This window comes from Phodopus roborovskii, unplaced genomic scaffold (genome assembly GCF_943737965.1).
Source record: "Phodopus roborovskii unplaced genomic scaffold, PHOROB, whole genome shotgun sequence".
Taxonomy (NCBI): domain Eukaryota; kingdom Metazoa; phylum Chordata; class Mammalia; order Rodentia; family Cricetidae; genus Phodopus; species Phodopus roborovskii.
In genome coordinates, this window is record NW_026126460.1 from 27,346,880 (window position 1) to 27,365,573 (window position 18,694).

Below are 18,694 nucleotides of genomic sequence, written 5' to 3' on the forward strand. Positions count from 1 at the left end.
TGCTAACTTCTCCCCAGTATCAACCACTGATGAACTTTTTTCAGGAGGAGGTGTGCTACATGTACAATATGATTTTTATGTGAAAGGCTGATTTGTTCGTTTTATTGATTTTGATTTTGATTTTCAACACAGGGTTTCTTTATGTAGCCCTGGCTGCCCTGGAACTTGCTTTGTACACCAGGCTAGCCTCGAACTCAGCAATTAAGTTGCCTCTGTCTCTGTGTGCTGGGATTAAAGATGTGAGCCACCATGATCCAGCTTGATAGGTTGATATTTTTTAAGCTGCTTCAGAGATGATTTCAAAAACAACTTTTTGCACTAAAATGACCTGGTGTTCCAGATGATGCCTCATTATTGATCTTATAAAAGCATATTATTTTAGATGTAATTTTCAAATTATTCAAAGTACTGATATTCTAGTTTATTAGCCTTTAAGCTACACAATTTGACCCCTTCGCCTAGAGACACCACACAGACAACCAAGGAAACCAATGAGTATCTGACTGATCCCAAACAGGAGCTCGAGGATTCCAACCAGCAGGAGACTCAGAAATACTGAGAAGTGGAAAATCCTGTGTCTGTCTTCTTTAGAGTCAGAGTTGGGTACTCTCCAGTTATTGAGTATGTCATTGATGGTGGAGTTTTTTAAACCAGTAGAAGAAACACAATTGTCTTCAAAGAACCACTGCAGATTGAAGGATTCAGGACGGAAGTTACTGGGGGGGAGAAAGAAGGAGAAGGGTTAAATGTGCCTATTAACAAAATAAAAGTTCCAGTATAGCAAGACACGATTTATGATTTTAAAGATTGTATACAGAAGTTATAGCTAAGATCTGGTTTTCTGAGCACATAAACATAGCTTTAATCTTAAAGCCATTACTTAATCACACATTGTATCCTTTTCCATAGAACACCTGATCTTAAGGTGAGCCACGTAAGATGACATGTTGGAATGAAAATAAATATCAACAGTGTCAGGTGTTTGAACCTGTCTTTGCAGCCTTTCTACTTGCCAAAGGTAGGTAAACAAACCAACACACACACACACACACACACACACACACACACACACACCTATCTCAAGTTTTTTTTTACCTAGATCTGCTGAGAGACCAGATGAATGGTTTTTATTCATAACATTATAAATATGTCTGATTAAAATGCTATATACCTTTCCTAACATAAAAGGAGATGCTTTTAGTCCTAACACATCTGTCTCAAGATGATTTTTATCAGAATGTTTATCAATAAAATGGAGTACTCTTAGGGAATTCCCATTTCTAGATTCCCAACAACTGACTTCAGACTTGAGAAAATAACAGTATTTGCAACATATGACTTATGAAACTATGGATTTGCCGGAGACTACAGGATTGCCCTGTTGTGTTGGCCTCCCCAGCTAGACTAGGAGGGGCTGTCTGAGTGCTACTGTCCCCAAAGCTTGGCCTGTGACCCACTGTATCAGTAGACTGTTGTCATTCCTTGAGGGTTAAATGACTACTGAGAGTTCAAATTGTCCTTACTAGCAAAGGAATTTCTTTGGGTTTTGTTTATTTCACAATAACTGATATACAATTTTGAGAGACTTTTTAAAAAGTAGGTAATTCGTAAAAAAACATTTGTTTGATAAAACTGTAAAAGTTAAATCTGGTGCATTTCCCAAACTAAATGGCTAATTAAAGGTAGCTATTGAATTAGATTGGCCTTCCTGGTTTTGCAAATCATGCCTAAAATTCAGCCATAGAATTGTCTCAATGGACCATGTATATGTGATGTCCAGTGTAATATGTTGCTACATGATGTAAATATTTTTATTTCTGTCTATAAGTACATAGTATGACTACATGTATCTACTAGCTGTTGTTTCTTGTGTTTTATTTATTTATTTATTTAAGGTTCAAAAGTAAAGGGCTGGGGTGGTGCTTCCATGAATAAAACACTTGCTGTGAAAGTCTGAGGACCAGAGTTCAGATCCCCCGCACCCACATAAAAACCAAGAAGACAGGGTGGCCACCTGTAATTCCAGCACTGGGATAGGCAGAAGCAAGGGAGTCCCTGAAGCAAGCTGCCTAGCTGAGTAATCAGGCTCCAGGTTGAGTGAGAGACCCTGCCTTGGTAACGAAAGTGGAGAAAATGTGAGGCCACCCATTGTCAAGCCCTGACCTTCCTATGCATTGGCACACATGTGCTCTTCTATTCACATGCACACCAACGAAATATTGCAAGTGCATGAGCACCATACACAAAATAATGAAGCCATCTATGGTTTACAAATTTAGTGATGAGTTAGGGACTGGTGGGATGGCTCAGCTGTTTAGAGCATATACTGACCCAAGTTTAGTTCTCAACACTCACCAGAGGCAGTTTGCAACTGCCAACTGCCAATAACTCTGATTCTACGGGGATCCATCACCTGTGGCCATCACCTGTGGCCTCCATACATACTGTATTTACAGTACAAACACACATCATCATAATTAGGGCTCGGAGTTCTTGTCACTCTTAACAGAGGACCTGGATTTAGATCCCAATACTGGCTCAAAACAATTCCTAACTCCAATTCCAGGTACAGTGCCCTCTTCTGGCCTCTATGGGTACTGCCCATATGCGATGCACTTCCATATAGGCAAAACTCGTGTATAAAATTTAAATTAAAAAAAAAAAAGTTCAGTCATGTAGAAAGTAAATGTTTCCCTTGTGCATTACTATTCCAAAATATTTAAATTAAGTGATATTCCCAGAACTTTTAAGAGATATACACACATAACCATGAATTTTTACAAGTATAAGCCACCTGGGTTACAAGTATAACCCAGGGCATTTGGGTTGTGGCAGCCCCTCCACTTCTTTGTGAGACGTTGCCTATTATATTACATCACCAAGTCCCTAGGAACAGAGAAAAGCCTATAGAGTGCATCATAATTAGCTGTCGTTGTGCGACAATGTGACAAAATGCTACTCACCTTAAGTTTTTCAATGAAAATTCACAAGAGACAGTACTGTTGGCTTGAGAGCTACAAATGAGAGGACCTTCCGAGAGAGCCTGGAGTGATACCAACATGCAATACACAGCACCAATGATTGTGATCACACTTAAGAGCGAGGAAAGGAACATCTGGGAAACAAAGCAGAGACGTTTGCACACATCATTATATGTCCTGTGTCTGTTTCAAGTTATACAGTAGCTCTTAAGTCTTAGTCATTTACTTACTGCAGTTCTCCAATCAATTTGTGATCTTAGATTTTTTTTCTTATTTGTAGATATATATATATATATATATATATATATATATATATGATATTTGTACATGTTCCTATGGGTGTGTTCTGCACACATATGTGTGTTCATGTGTGTGTATGGGGGAGTGTAAACCAGAGGTTGATGTTGGGTGTCTTCCATTATCACTATCCTCCACCTTACTTTTGAGGCAGGGTCTCTCGCTGAACCTGTGGCTCAACCATTTTTCTAGGCTGGCCAGTCAGTGAGCTCTGGAACCTACATTTCTGCCCCTCTAACACTGGGTTATATGCATGTGCCACTGTATCCGATCTTTATGTGAGCCCTAGAAATTTAAACTCAGATCCTTAAGCTTGTATGTCTGGTGCGGAGTCTTGAGACTGCAGTTTGATTAGGTATTAATTTACGAAAAGGAGAGAGATCAAAGTCTTCTGTTGAATTCATTGCCAAAAGATGGTTGCACTTGCCAAAGTCTCTCAAAAAAATCTTAAGTTTTATATTCCTGGGCTTTTATTTTCCTTCTGGCCACTGAAACCTGGCTCCTCCTTCCTATCGTATATAGTTCTAACTTCAATGAACTCTCACTAGGCTTTGATTTCTGGGCTCTTGGATCCCATTTCCTCCATCCATATTTGGCTGTTGCTGTAAGTGGCCAATGGCCAGCATCCTGAAATACAATGAGCAACAGGGTGGAGAGAGCACAGCCTCTCAGCTCCACACATCAAAGCAGGCATCTTGCTATCGCGGCCTGTCCAAGGGAGGTTGGTGTGCATCAGCATCCTTGGTTTCCACCCATCATGTCCTACTATCCCTTCATCCACCCAGGCCAGTATGACAATTAAAATCCTTCTCCACAATGCCACATATCCCTTTAGGATAGGGGTGGAAGCTCTACATCTGCCCACAGTTGAAAATACCATGGAGGGAAAGTCTGTGCCTTTTATGAATCTGAGTCATACAAACAGATGAAGTGTGGAATTTGGCAGACAGAACCTAAGTGATCATTTACAAAATGATCTTTGTTTTGTTTTGTTTTTTTCTAGACAGGGTTTCTCTGTGGATTTGGAGCCTGTCCTGGAACTCACTTTGTAGATCAGGCCTTGGTCTTGAACTCCCAGAGATCTGCCTGCCTGTGCCTCCCAAGTGCTGGGATTAAAGGTGTGAACCACCAACACCCAGATTAAAGATGATCATTTTTAATGAAAGGGTATGTGCAAAAGGTCTTAATAGAAATTTGATTTGAGAAAAATTCAAATGCTGGGTACTTTTCAAATTCAAAGAATCAGAGGTAAACCAGGATGTCTTGAAAAGTTGTATCATATAGAAGTGAGGCCAAGTCAAACTGCACTAGGATGTAGTAGTTTCGGAACAAAAGTGACAGGCAGTAGAAACCAAAAACTAATGTTTATGGAATACTTACAAAGTAACAGGAACAAAGACAGACTAAGAATACCACAATTAAAGTGGTTATTGTTCCTAGATAAACAGAGAATACCAGAAGCAGGCTCTTAAGAAAAAAAAAATCTTTATTCTGGGCCTGGAGGAATGGCTCAGTAGTCAAGAGTAATGGATGTTCTTCTAAAGGACCCAGGTTCAATTCCCAGCACCCACATATTAGCTCAACCCTCTGTAACTGCAGTTCTAGGGGATCCAACACCTCTTCTGGCCTCCACAGGCATGGACATAATGCCTTAAAATAATTTAAAAGTGTCTGAAGCACATAAGTTCTATGGGCCATTATCCACTTTGGGTCGATGGCTCTTCCCCCATGCGATCACCTGGTACTTCTGAAGACTGACGCACACAGAATCTCAGGGTCTAACTCAGGCACTCACAGTTGTGAAACCTCCCTAGATCTGTGTGTGTTCTCACCTGATTGGGAACCATTGACTTAAAGCCTTGATGCTGAGCCCAGCCCCATGCATTGATTATGGCTGCTTGTCATTGGTCTACCCCTGCCTTAGAGAATTCAACCCCCACCCCAGTATCCTGTTCATTGTGTGAACAGCAGAAGGGCTAAAACTGGGAGTCTGGTGAGTTTAATTAGAAAATACAGTGCTGTGCTACTCTAGTAAATTACCCCCCCCCCTTTTCTGACCATTAGTGTCTTGGTCAACAACAAGATCTCCCAGGCAGGATGGCACACACCTTTAATCCCAGCACTCAGGAGACAAAGAGCAGGTGGAACTCTACAAATCCAAAGCCAGCCCAGCCTACATAGTGAGTTCCAGGACAGCCAGGGTTGCATGAAGGGAGCCTGTCTTAAGAAAACAACCACCCATCAAATTAATTGATTATTAATTAAAAGAAACTAAGATCTAACCATTGCCCACATTAGGGTTTTGAGGAAATAAATATGGTAGGTATCAAATGTTTGAAAAATGATTGATGTCTCCTTTAAGAATAATTAATCTGAACTAAGAGCAATTAACCTGGTAAACTAACCCTTCCATCTGCACTAAAAAACAGAGGATGCATTTGCCCTAAGTATTTTCTAGACTACTCAAAACAAATATCTTAGTATTATGAAACTGATAGTTCCAGTTGTGACAAGAATCATCATTTGAAAAACTTCTGATTCTTCAGGTGAACTGAAGGTTGAGGACAGGACAAAAGGCAAGTTCCCAAAGCTAAATTTCTTTGTTATTGTTGCTTTTGTTTGTTGATTTGTTTGTTTTGGGGAGGGGTTTCTCTGTGTAATAGCTCTGGCTGTACTGGAACTAGCTCTGTAGACCAGGCTGGCCCCAAACTCACAGAGACCCCCCTGCCTTTGCCTCCAGAGCGCTGGGATTAAAAGCACATGCCACTTCTGCCTGGCTCAAAGCTACATTTCTACGAGAAAAGAAAAACTGTCTTCTCGCTCTTTATGTGACTATTTGGCAAGCCCCAATAGCATTTGTTCTAGACTCAGGCCAGCAGGTGCTGATGCCATTGGCTGTTAATGTACTTCTGCTTCCAAGCCCACTGCTCCTTACTCACCCCTGTCCTGTTATTGCAGCATGCTCTTTTTCTCGACGCCAAGGCCATTGCTGTTGCTGGGATGACCTGGAAAGAAAGGTTACAGGAAAGATGAGTGCTAGCTCTTCTCAACACATGAAAACCAGTCATCACCTTCCATGTACTGCCCCCCTGGGGGAATTCAGGGCTCCAGAGAAAGAAAGAGGAAGTCTGGCAACTTTGTTGTGTTGTGACCCTTAGCATCAGTTTCAACCATAAAGATTAAAAGGGTGAGAGCTGAAGTAGCAGTTGGATGATCTCTGTCTCCTGTTTCCTCAGAGTCAGATATAGCCTCCTGGATTTTAGGTAGAGTAGATGTCAGTTTTAGAAGGAGTCTTAAAGAATTGGTGCTATCACCTCAGATTTACTTTTTTTGTTTGTTTGTTTGCTTTGTTTTGTCTTTCGAGACAGCATTTCTCAGTGTAGCTTTGGAGCCTGTCCTGGAACTAGCTCTGTAGACCAGGTTGGCCTCGAACTCGCAGAGATCCACTTGCCTCTGCCTCCCAAGTGCTGGGATTAAGGGTGTGTGCCATCAACTCCCGGCAGGTTTACCTTTCTGTCCTCTCTCTTCCACTCTGCCTTCCTTTCTCACCCCTATTGTCTCTTCCCTCCCTCTCCTCCAGTTACTACAGCCTTAGCTAATTTCCTGTAAATTAAACAAGTCAATCTGGGAAGAAGGAAATTGACATTTTGTTTGCCCGCCATTTGTCATGGACTAATTCATCATTACTCCCAAGTGCCTCACTTTCCACACCCCTGGTCTCCTCCAGCCTGTACTCGAGAATGCTCTTTTCTACTCCTGTATCCATAACACATACTGATTTTATTTTACAGTGATGTTTAAAATCTTCAGGGCTTTTGTCTGTTTAGTTGACATAAGATCTTGCTGTGTAGCCTTGGCTAGCCTGGAACTCACTGTGTAGACCAGGGTGGCCTCAAACTCCCTTCCGAGTCCTGGGAATAAATACAGGCAGAAGTCTGGTATATATTGCATTCTGTACTACTCAAAAGAGATGTAAATAGTATCACATTCTTAAGAGTTAGTTTTTTATTTTTAAAAAGAATTGGCATCAGTTATGCCCAGACATTCTTAACAAGGAGTTTTGTAGTGTTGAGGGACAGAATGTCAGTTGCGTCCTTCTACTTGTGAATTCTTAGCTATGCCGGGTGTTCAGCTCCACCTAGAAGCCCTGGAATGGATCTTGGCCATTGTGACAGGTGTAAGATGGTATCTCAGAGTTGTTTTGATTTGCATTTCTCTGATGATTAAGGGTGTTGAGCATTTTCTTAAGCGTGCATTGCCCTTTGAGATTCCTCTGTTGAGAGTTCTCTTTTTAGATCTGTACCCCATTTTTTTTTATTGGATTATTTGGTCTTTTGATGTCTAGTTTCTTGAGTTCTTTGTATATTTTGGAGATCAGCCCTCTGGCAGAAGTGGGGTTGGTAAAGCTCTTTTTCCATTCTGTAGGCTGCTGTTTTGTCTTGTTGACCATGTTCTTTGCTTTACAGGAGCTTCTCCGTTCCAGGAGGTCCCATTTATTCACTGTTGCTCTCAGTGTCTGTACTACTAGTGTTAATATTTAGGAAGTGATCTGTGCCAATGCATTCAAGGCTACTTCCCACGTTTTCTTCTGTGGGGTTCAGTGTGGTTGGTTTGAGTTGAGGTCTTTAATTCAGTCTTGCTTCTCTTGTTTGTATAAATAATTACTATTCATTTTCTTGGCAGGAACCCATGCTTTCCACCAGTTTTAGAAATGTGTAGTTTCATAAAGGAAGCACACAAGAGCCTTAGACAGTTAAAAAAAATGCTAGAAGTAAGCTTGGGGAATCCTCTAGGCTATTGAACATGAAAGCAGCATACAAAGCCATAGCTCAGCATGAATGCAGAATCTCTGTTTTGTAAAGGTTTTACATGTAATCTAATCTGTTTGACTTACAGTCGTTTGCTTTCCACTAAGATTTTAATAACTCACTTGACAAATTATCCTTATATAATGCATAAAGTCAATAAAAGGAACGATTAAGCCCCAGCTTATAATTAACTTTATGTAGTAAAGGAGCTTTTCTGTTTATATTTTTCAAGGAACATTTTTAAATGCTTTTAATGCTAGATTGAGTGACATTTATATTGATGTCCCCTCCCTTAGTAGATATTGTTAAACATAATTACATGATGTTTTACTTGGATACAGTTCCAAAAGATAAAAGGTTCACCTCTGATATGGGTTGGTCCTAAAATCATAAATGATTTGATAATCAGTAACAAGCCCCCGAGTTTGTATTGCATGCAGTTTCCTATAAAATCCCCCATTCCTGACATAATCCTAATGTGAAATGTACCAACCAACATGCAAAGGTCTTAAGGCCTATAACCATATGCTCAGCACACTTAGGGAATCTTTCATAAACTTTCCTGCAGAAGTCATAATTTTGACAGACACACGAAGGACATACTCCCCCTGGGAAGACTTGGTTCCTCTGTTTATGTAGAGCTAAGGGTCATGAAGACATGCTTGCCCACAGAGCGCTGCTGTCATCCACCTGTCTGCTTGTGGGCTCACTTCCCGTCTGAGGGCCTCCCTATGAAGAACATCAGATTTTTCCATGTGTTCCATACTTTAATGGTCTCTGGTTAATATTTACTGGGGAAAGCACCTAGACTTAGCTGTGGTCCAAGGAGTTCAGACTCTCTGAAACATTTCACAGGTGTGTAGACCTTGGTGTGATTCAGCTTCCTGGTCCTTTTGTTTTATGGATATTATCTTTGACCTCTGTGGGCCTGAGACAGGGATTGAGGATTATGGTATTTAACTAGCTTTGGCACTAGATAAATCTAGAATTGGGCTTCGCACCCATTGTGTGACCTTGTTCACATTCTTAGCCTTCTGTTTTCTGGTCTGTAAAGTACAAAGTGATAATTGTATCCCAGGTGATTGTCAGGTTGAAACTTGGCTGCATGGTAATGGGCCCAGTAGTTGGCACCCTGTAGGATGTCAACAAATGAAAGCTTGATGTGTTTTGGTCCTTCTTTATCTGTCTAGTCTCTGCTCTGGCTCTTTGCTTTCTCTAAAATAAGAGCACACAAGATACCCCGTACTCTTTAATAATTGTAGCAAAGCTTTAAAATATTTTCTCCTGTATTTTTCACAGTGCCAGATCATACCTAGAGATAGCTGAGTTTCTCTAAACAGCTTATCACCACTGCAACATTTGGGGGAGCTTTGCAGCCATGGCTCAGATGCTCTTGGCTAAGTTCTGACTCTGTTTATACCAGGTGAAGAGGAAGCTAGCCCTTCTAAACTAGGAGAGAGCCTTCTAGAAGACCAGAGGCAGGTCTGATGCTTTGCCGTTCAGCCTGGAAGAGAGTTGGCACAACACTTTGAAGAGGCAACTCAGATTTTTCTAAAAGCTTTTCCAGTGGCTGTGTCTACCTGAAACAGATGGCTAGATCACCCCAGTTGGAAAAGGAAAGCAAGCCATCGATCTGTGGGGAAGGCTTTTTGAGTGGCTTTGCAATGCCAGATGGGCTCAAAGGGCACGGTTTTATATATAAAGTTCAATATACCATGGCCTAAGAGGTTTTGTTGCTTAGGATTCTTGTTCTGTTTTGATTGGTTAGCTGTTGTGCATTTTTTTGTTTGTTGGTTTGATTTATTGGTTGGTTGGTTGGATTTTTTTGAGACCCAGTGTCATATAGACTAGGTGACTTTCAGACTTGGAATCCTCTGACCTCAGCCTCCTTTGATTTCAAGTGTATGCCAACATGCTCGGCTCTAAGGCTGTTTTTAACGTAAGCTTAAGGAGAAACCCAGTAGCAGTAACCTGATCTTCACTAAGAATTAGTGACCCATACATAGGTGGAAGAGATGGCTCAGGGATGAAGAGCACTCTCTGCTCGTAGGAAGGATCCAAGCTTGGTTCCCAGCACCCACAACAGGAGGGTCACAACTGCCTGCAGCTGCCTGTAAAACACATGTATAAATCTACTGATTCAAAGCTGGGTACAACAAGATCCTGGGGTGAGGGTAGAGAAGGAAAAAGAAAAAGTGAAGTGAGGGATGGGTAAGATACTTCTGCCAATAATTAGTGACCCAAGTAGAGAACTCCTTTATGTTGTGAGTTTCTTTAAAAGCTACTTCTATGTTTCATTATCTGCAAAAACCCTCGTAATATCAATGTTTATAGTTCTCTCTCCCTCTTTCTCTCTCAAGCTCATTTCTCTGGTGCTAACTACATCCACTGATGCACCATACAAGTGATAGAACAAGCAAAAGCAAGCTCCTAGGTGCTGAATTGTCCATTTCAGCATCACTGAGCCCATCAGACAGATACCAAAACAGAGCCCTAGGATAAGTAACTTAGTTGTGGTAATATATCAGAGATAGATCTGTTGCCTTTCAGATTCTTCCAGATCTGTAAATTGATTGAATCCTACAAGTGGGTTCTACCCAGACTGGCTGCATCAGAATTCCTTGGAGAGCATGTAAATCTGACTCAGCACTGCTCTGATGTCTTACTGTGAAGAACACTCACGAGTTCTGTGTTGTACCACTCTGCATCAGATTTCAACAAAGAAGGTCCATTCACCATCATCAAACTAGAAACCTCTATGGCATTCTAGGATCTGTATGACAGCCAAGGAAGAAAGGCTGTCTTAGTTACTTTTCTATGGCTGTGATAAAACACCATGACCATGGACGAGCAGCTTATAAAAGAGGCCCAGGGTTTTGATCTGTATGCCTTAGGCCAACTCACTTGAGAAGCAGGCTAAGCCTCACTGTGCCACCCCCAAGACTGTCCATGCTTCTCATTCTCAGTGAGCAACTTCCACTACTGACTGCTGCATCCCCTAGAAATGCCTAGAAATCAGAATGGGGTAAAGAAGGATTTAAAAATGCTCCATAGGGCTGGGAGTGCAACTCAGTGACTTAGAATGTGTAGAGCCCCGAGTTCCATCCCCAGTACCATAAAAAAGGGAGAAAAGGAAGAAGTAAAGAAAGAAAAGAAAAACATTGAAAAGAAAAAGATCTTTAATATTAAATAAGAAAATCCAGAAGTGTCATCCTACCCTTGAAGAAATGTGGTAGGTAATGACCTAACCACCTTCTATCAACTTCTTTTTGTTTGCCTTAAGGTCCCTGGGATGGACCACAGCAGTTTTCTTCATGTAGATTATAATTCTTCAAAATAAAGCAGTATAAGTCAATGATAACCTACATTCCTAATTGTATCCTATGAAGACATAGTTGCCTTCAAGGCTGAAAATCACACTTAAAGACATCAGTAAAAACCACTGCACCCATCTCCCAGTCAAGTCAAGTAGGTATTACTCACCATCGCTCCTGCTCCTATGATTCCTGGGAACCACCACTCATAGCAAGAGATGGGGTTTTGAGACACTGAGTCTGCCTCCACTAAGCTGATACCCAGAGGAATACAGTTAATAATCACTGCTAGAATGACCAGAATCAGCAGGCTGAAGCCATTGCAGGATGTCCATCCCTCACAGCACGTCATGGTTGTCCTGGTTCAGTTAGAAACGTTCTCAAAGTGCCTGGGTTTGTGCAGCTGCCTGGCCTTTTATTCCAATGTGCTGGTTAATATTTAGCAAGTATGAAAAATGAGTTGCCGAAAGCAGTTCAGAGTCCAGTAGGTCCAGGCGTTATTACAAGGATTATGATGGGAACCAATAATCATTTTATATTATGATAAGATGAAGGAAAACAGGCAGTTGCTGTGCAGTGAGTTCACACATGAATATAGGTGAGTAAAAACTGACAAAACTGGACTTGACATAACTCCTCTGAAATATTCCTTTACTTATAAGATGTAAAAAAGACGAGGATGTCCAATTAGGATAAACTGTTTTTCATATGTTGATAGTATTATTCTGTGTGAAGTACCCTTATTTTGGGAGTTGTTTCGTAAGACTATGAACATGTATAAGATTAAGAAAATATTTCTTATCTGTAGGTATTCCTGATTATTCTAAACATTAGTATTCCATTTCTGGCCATTTGCTCACAGACAGCATTTTCGATGCTGAATTGTAACATAGGTAATTTGTACAGAGCCTGCCTCTGACATCTGGAAAGTTTGGCTAATGCCATCAGAAGGAAGGTGATCAAATATGGAAACCATGATAAAAGCAATGGGCATAGAGATGACGGTGTCTGGCTTTATCCAAACCTTGAACCACGTACCACAGTTTCTCTTTCTACAATGTGGCTCCATTCTCTTTCCTACTAGTTTGGGACTTCCTCATGGAAAGACATAATCAGTTGGGAGAAGCTTCAAGTGCGAAAGTGCTTGTTCATACTGAGCGGCCACCATAGCCACCCCCTCAGGAGGCTGCACTGATGTTGGGTCCCCAAGAGTGCCAGATGAGCGACAGCGGCTGAATCCAGGATCCCACATGTACAGAGGCCATGTTTTAAGATGCAGCAATGACCCCTGCTCTCCTTATTACCTAAACTGGCCTGTTCCATTTCTGTTCACTCACTGGAAGGTGGGTGAGTCATTAGGCACCTGAGGGTGAGTGGGCGGTAAAATTCAAATGAGTACATCCAGAAGAAGCACACAAACGTCAGCCAGCTCTATCTATAACACCCTCCTTCTATTTCCAGAACACAGATGCCACTGATGCTATTAGAGATGATGATGGACTACAGTGGTGGAGGCCACTGGATTCACGGGGAGGAGGTGGGTGACATTCATATGCTTGGAGAGGAGGTGACTGATCAGTGGCTTTCTACATCTTGGTTTCTACCTGACAAATACCTGTCCTGTGATAAATTATCCTTTTGTACTCTTTTTAAAAAAGTGAGTTTCTACTTTTCTGCAACCAAAAGAGCTAAAACCAAAAGCTACTAAGTCCAACTATTGGAAAGTACACTAATACTAATTGTTTGGCTCATGGCATACCAAAACCAGCAGGAGTGAAGATGCTCAGAAGAAAGTTTATTCAACTGGGCTGGGAACCAGTGTTCCGGAAGGCTTTGAAAATGATAAAATTTGACCCAAAAGTGATAAGAAAAGCATTCTTGTAACCATGCCAGCCACTCATAAAAATAAGAAAGAAGGAAGGAAGGAGAGAAGAAAGAAGTCAAAATTCTTCTGGCTGTGTTAAGTGAGGAGAGATGCTGTTGGGAGGTTCTGTCTGCAAAATTGCTAGAAAGGCCAGAGGAAAGGCTGGGGGCTTTGCTTGTCTGCAGAAAGCCTTTCCAGAACATGACAGCTGAACTAGCGGCAGGGAGCTTCTGCCCCTACAGCCTTCAGAAGGACAGGGAATTCAAGGCGCTGCCCCAGGAACAGTCAGGTTCAAACACTGATTTAGGTGCAGGTTGGGAGACCGCTGGCTCTGCTTTCATCAGCAGACTGCCACACACTCCATGCTGGTAGCTGAACCGTGAAACACTGACTATTGTCATTTCACCTGCATCTTGGGGTCTATGAAACTGTTGTTGGAACCATGAAACACAGAAGTATTCACGAAACGCAGGAGACTCAGTGTCCTGTGCTCCTTTTCAACAGCAATAGACAGGAGCAAGAAGATGGCCTTTGACTTGTGCTGCTTCCCGTATCTCTCAGCTGTCCATGTAATCATTGCATATCCAGATTCCAGATGCAGAGGATGCCTTTGGTGTACAGAAAGGACAACCAGAAAAACACCATACTCACCATAGCTATCTCATGAAGTATACCATCAGATCCTTTGGAAACAATTTGAACCATGTTTATGCTTGTGAGTCTAGAATGACAGGTAATATTTTTCAAACAAGTCAGGACTCTCTCCAGCCCCTACTGTCTTTTCTATCCTGTCTCCAAAGCTCCACCCCATGTAAAGAGTTCACATGATCACAAGCTAGGTCTTAACAATGCAACCTGCTGCCTGACCTGTTGAACTACTCGAGCAAGAATTCAAGGGAGATGAATAGGTAGTAAACATTCACCAAAGTTGTCTTAGCATGTCTCTTGAAACCAATAAGAGTCTTAATAGAGTTTGAGTTATATATGGTGCACATAAATAACCACTGATTTTTGTGAATTTTATGGATATATATGAATATATGTATTTTCCTTTTGTATTATTGGACAGCACCACATAAGACCATATGACTACTTCAAACCAATTGGAAGAGGGGGAAAGAAAACCATGTCACTTTCAAGCCAAATTGCTTTGTAAGCACTAGGCTTTGCCTATGTTGTTATCCACCATAGACTGGGAACAACTAAACTATCTTAGAGGTCATACATTGACCATGTTGATGCCAAATAACTAAATGGAGAGCAGGTCCCTTCGCCCATATTCCTTTCTGCCCACCTAAAGCTACCCAGGATTATTGACATCAACCAGACAAACTTCTATGAGTAGGTTTTTCTGCCGCCTGGTTCCTCAGCAGCACCAGCCCCAAATAACACGCAGAGATGCTGTTTTTGATATAAAGCTGTTAGCCTGTTACTAGTATTTCTTATTAGCTAGCTCTGTCTTAAATAGTAACCCATTTCTATTGACCTAAGTATTGCCACATGGTCTTACCGGAGAGAGGGGCCGGCATTCTACTCTCTCCATCCTCCATGTTGAATCTCCTCCTCTTCTTCTTCCTCTCCCTTCCTAGTCTCCTAGTCCCGCCTATCTTGCTTTCCTATTGGCCAACAGTGCTTTATTCATTAACCAATAAGAGAAACATATTTACAGAATGACATCTCCCATCACTTCTATTGACTCACTGTACATTGTTTTAGTTTCTTTATTTCAGTAGCTTGCATTTCCTATTATATTCAATGTCAACACTTGTCTATCTCTTTTTTGGGGTGGTGTTAATTTTGGGATAGAGTTTCTCTGTGTGTAGCCTTGGCTGTCCTGGAACTCACTTTGTAGACCAGGCCGACATCAAACTCACAGATCCACTTGCTTCTGCCTCCCATGGTCCTGGAATTAAAGATATGCACCGCCACCTCCCGGATAACCTGTGCGTATCCTATAACCTTTCTGGAGTTTAAACCTGTGTTGCTAAAACATCAGTTGCAACAGTCAGTGAGAAAAATCAAACCAAGAACAGTGAAACACAATATTTTTATTGTTTTATTAATAAATTATATTGGGGGAAGAAGAGAACATGTTAAACTAAGACACATGCACTATACAACCAATGTAAGCAGATGTGTAAGTACAGGTATTTCTTCAAAGGTAAACATTTCAAAATCACAGAATACATTCTTTTTTTCTCTTTTACATTATTAATAATCATAGTCTTTTTAAGACAAGCTTTCTTTATGCAATAGTCCTAGCTGTCCTGGAATTCACTTTATAGACCAGGCTGGCCTCGAACTCAGAAAGCCACCGGCCTCCGCCTCCTGAATGCTAAACCACTACCTGGCTTAGAAGGCATTCATTCAGCTGAGATCATTAATATGACTTTTCTGGACCTTCATGAGCCTTGTCCTGTTTTCATGACAATGCAGATTATGATTGGCAGTGAATTTTTAAAGTAATGTTCCCAGTATTCAAGTTATATATTCGATGTTATCAGGTATAAAAGGGAAATAAATCTTCAAAGTGTAAAGGCAGAAGGGCCGTGAGTTCAGTTTTAAGAACTCAATAGATGGATCTGCTATTAAAGTTGAAGAAGTCTTCAGAGAGGCCGTGTTCAACTTTATTTTTTTCATAGATAAATGAGCGAAATCCAGGGAGGCTGACTTATTTACCCATGCTTAGGTGCCTCCAACAGAGCACAGACTTTTTTTAGTATTCTTTCTAATCAGGCATGTTTCTATTCAACCCCACAGCTTGATATGTAGGTAAAGTGGGAGGGATTGCGGTACATACTGTCTAATGTATGTATTATGTTTTATGTAGCATATAAGTGTATGAGCGTGGATCCTACCATCACCTGCCCAGAGGCCAGCAGCCATCCTAACAGCAACATTGCTTCTTACAGCCACACTTTTGCTGACAGCAGCCCTTCCCACAGCCACAGCCACAGCCACAGCCACAGGAACGGCAGCAGGAGCGGCGGCAGCAGTAGATCATCACAGGCTTGCAGCAGCCACAGCAGCCACAGCAACCACAGCAGCGACCACAGCAACCAACCCGGTAGCACCTGCAGGTTGTACAGCTGTTGCAGCCACCACAGCCGCCACAGCCGCCACAGCCGCCACAGCCGCCACAGCCACCACAGCTACCACAACTTCCGCAGCCACCACAGCCACCACAGCCGCCACAGCCGCCACAGCCACAACCACCACAGCCACAGCAACCCATGGTGTCAGTAGAGAGGACTCGGATCAAATGAACAGAGACGCAACTTGGGAGAAGAGAGGATGGTCTGATGCCTTCTTCTGCTGGGGGGTGGGACTTATATACCATCTTTGGGCAAGCATAACCCACTCATGTGATTTCTATTGTTTATCTCAGCTTCCTTGAGAGAATTCTCCAGGACTTAAGGTTTACTTCCTTCTTATGGACTTTAACATTACAAACAGCCTATTTTTAGCTATGAATGTATTTGTTTTGAAAACATATTTATGGCTGTGCTTTGAAATGATTTGCTTACATACTATTGTCTGCACAGCCAATCAGAGTCTCACTCTGAAGTTTTTATTTGAACCTAGCATGACTGGCATCAAGAGACCAACCAACCCTTTCCCATATTCTTACCATGTCATCGCTGACCCCTGCAGAGACAATGCAAGGAAATGCATCTTGAGGACCTGCCAACCAGAGGTCTCAGAGCATTTCCAGAATCTACTTGCACTTGGCTCACATGTGCACTTGCTGGGTTTGATCCCAGCACTGCAAGGAATAAATGGGCAAGGACATTTGTTTGTTTGTTTGTTTAAGAGAGATAGTGAAAGTTATCTCAAAAGTTAGCACAAAGAGGACCTTTCCAGAATTTCACCGTGACACCTGGAGCTGCTGTTACACTATCAGCCACGTGGCATCTACCTGCATAAATGAGGCATATATCTAGCCCTTGGTCCTGTGCCTCCTGACTGTGAGCCACAGTCTTCCCCTATGGGAAGTCTTCCCCTATGATTCCTTCTAAGGAATAATAAATGGGACAGTGGGAATAGTAAGAAACAAAAGAGACCTTTGAAATACACCCAAGAATGAGGTACAAGAATGTCTCCTTTGTAAGCTCAGTCCCCACCCCTGCAGGAACCTGCTGGGCAGCCACAGCATCCATGTACGGAGGAAATTTCAATGTCCAGTGAGTACTAAGCCCTATCCTACAGACTTTTGTCCCAGGGGCAATAGCAGAGGCCTCCACATGCTATGACTCATCAATAATCAAAGGAATTCTTCATGAATCCAGGACCACCCTGGGTATTGACTGACTTCAGAATCCCATATATCACAGTCCAGCAAAAGGTAAATCTAATGTGAAAGAAAATGAAACTGAAGATGAGGTTGGAGAGATGTTCAGTGATTGCGACAACTTGCTGTACAAACAGAAGGACCTGAGTTTGGATCTCAACACACACATAAAAAGCCAGGTATGGCTGAGAGTGTGCATACGTAGAGGTCAGAGACAGGAGGCTGCCACCCCAGATCCAGGAATAGTGAGAGACTCTGCTTCAAAGAAATAAAGCAGAGTGATAGAACACTTGATGTCCTCCTCTGGCTTCTGTGTCCTGACAGGTACATGTACTTACTTGTGTATATGTGTATATGTACATATATCACACATACCACATACACACTCAAAGACACCTATACCACACACACACACACACACACACACACACACACACACACACACACACACAAGAACGTGGCCTCTCTGCCTTTAGGATCAAGGCTCAGCCTTGTCCCTTTACTATGCAGCTAACACAGCTGAGGCCCGGGCTATGCTTTCAGTCTATAGCCTCAAACCAGAGATACCCATCTCTAAGCAGCACAGCATCTGTGGGTGACTGTTTCTGGGTGTGGGGAAGACTGTGTGATAGAAATATTTAAGGGCAAGTAAGGCAGGTGAAATAGTTGAGTTGTTCTGAAAGCATGCGTAATAAGTAATTGTTTCCAGGGTGCAGTGGCCAGGGTGCATTTGCCTGCTGGTGCTGTGTGTTTCTGGGCTGCCCCAGTGTCTATGGAGAGACCAGAGCTACTTTGTACCAGAGCTTAACAGTGCTTTTAACATTAAACAATTTGCATTTTGCTCAGCTTTGTTCATATTTAAGTCTTTACAAAACAGGTCATTAATTCTTTACTTGGCAGTAAAAGGACACTAAAGTTGTGAATATTTTTGCCTTTATAACATTTTTGGCTGGGCAGTGGTGGCACACAGTTCTCTGTGAGTTCAAGGCCAGCCTGGTCTACAGAGTTCCAGGACAGTCAGGGTTACACAGAGAGACCCTGTCTCAAAAAACCAAACCAAACAAAGAAATATTTTTGAAAAATATGTGTATTTTTACAGAGTGAATAATAAGTATCATTTTGGAACCTGTCCTGGGACT

General features: G+C 41.9%; 1 protein-coding gene across 1 annotated transcript; it reads right to left on the reverse strand.

Moving 5' to 3' along the window:
- Positions 1 to 396: 396 nt before the first annotated feature.
- On the reverse strand, positions 397 to 11,774 carry Tm4sf20 (transmembrane 4 L six family member 20). The gene is made up of 4 exons (XM_051190187.1): positions 11,570 to 11,774; positions 6,218 to 6,283; positions 2,964 to 3,115; positions 397 to 716 (listed from the first exon to the last, which is right to left on the reverse strand). Exons 1-4 carry the CDS (start codon positions 11,750 to 11,752, stop codon positions 437 to 439), a joined length of 681 nt encoding a protein of 226 aa, XP_051046144.1. The 5' UTR covers positions 11,753 to 11,774; the 3' UTR covers positions 397 to 436.
- Between the last annotated feature and the right edge of the window lie 6,920 nt (positions 11,775 to 18,694).

Coding starts and splice junctions, on each gene's coding strand:
- Tm4sf20 (XM_051190187.1), bottom strand. CDS start 11,752: ATGACGTGCTGTGAGGGATGGACATCCTGCAATGGCTTCAGCCTGCTG. Junction 6,284..11,569: donor TCATAGGAGCAGGAGCGATG/GTGAGTAATACC, acceptor CTTTCTTTCCAG/GTCATCCCAGCAACAGCAAT. Junction 3,116..6,217: donor GCTGCAATAACAGGACAGGG/GTGAGTAAGGAG, acceptor TTTGTTTCCCAG/ATGTTCCTTTCCTCGCTCTT.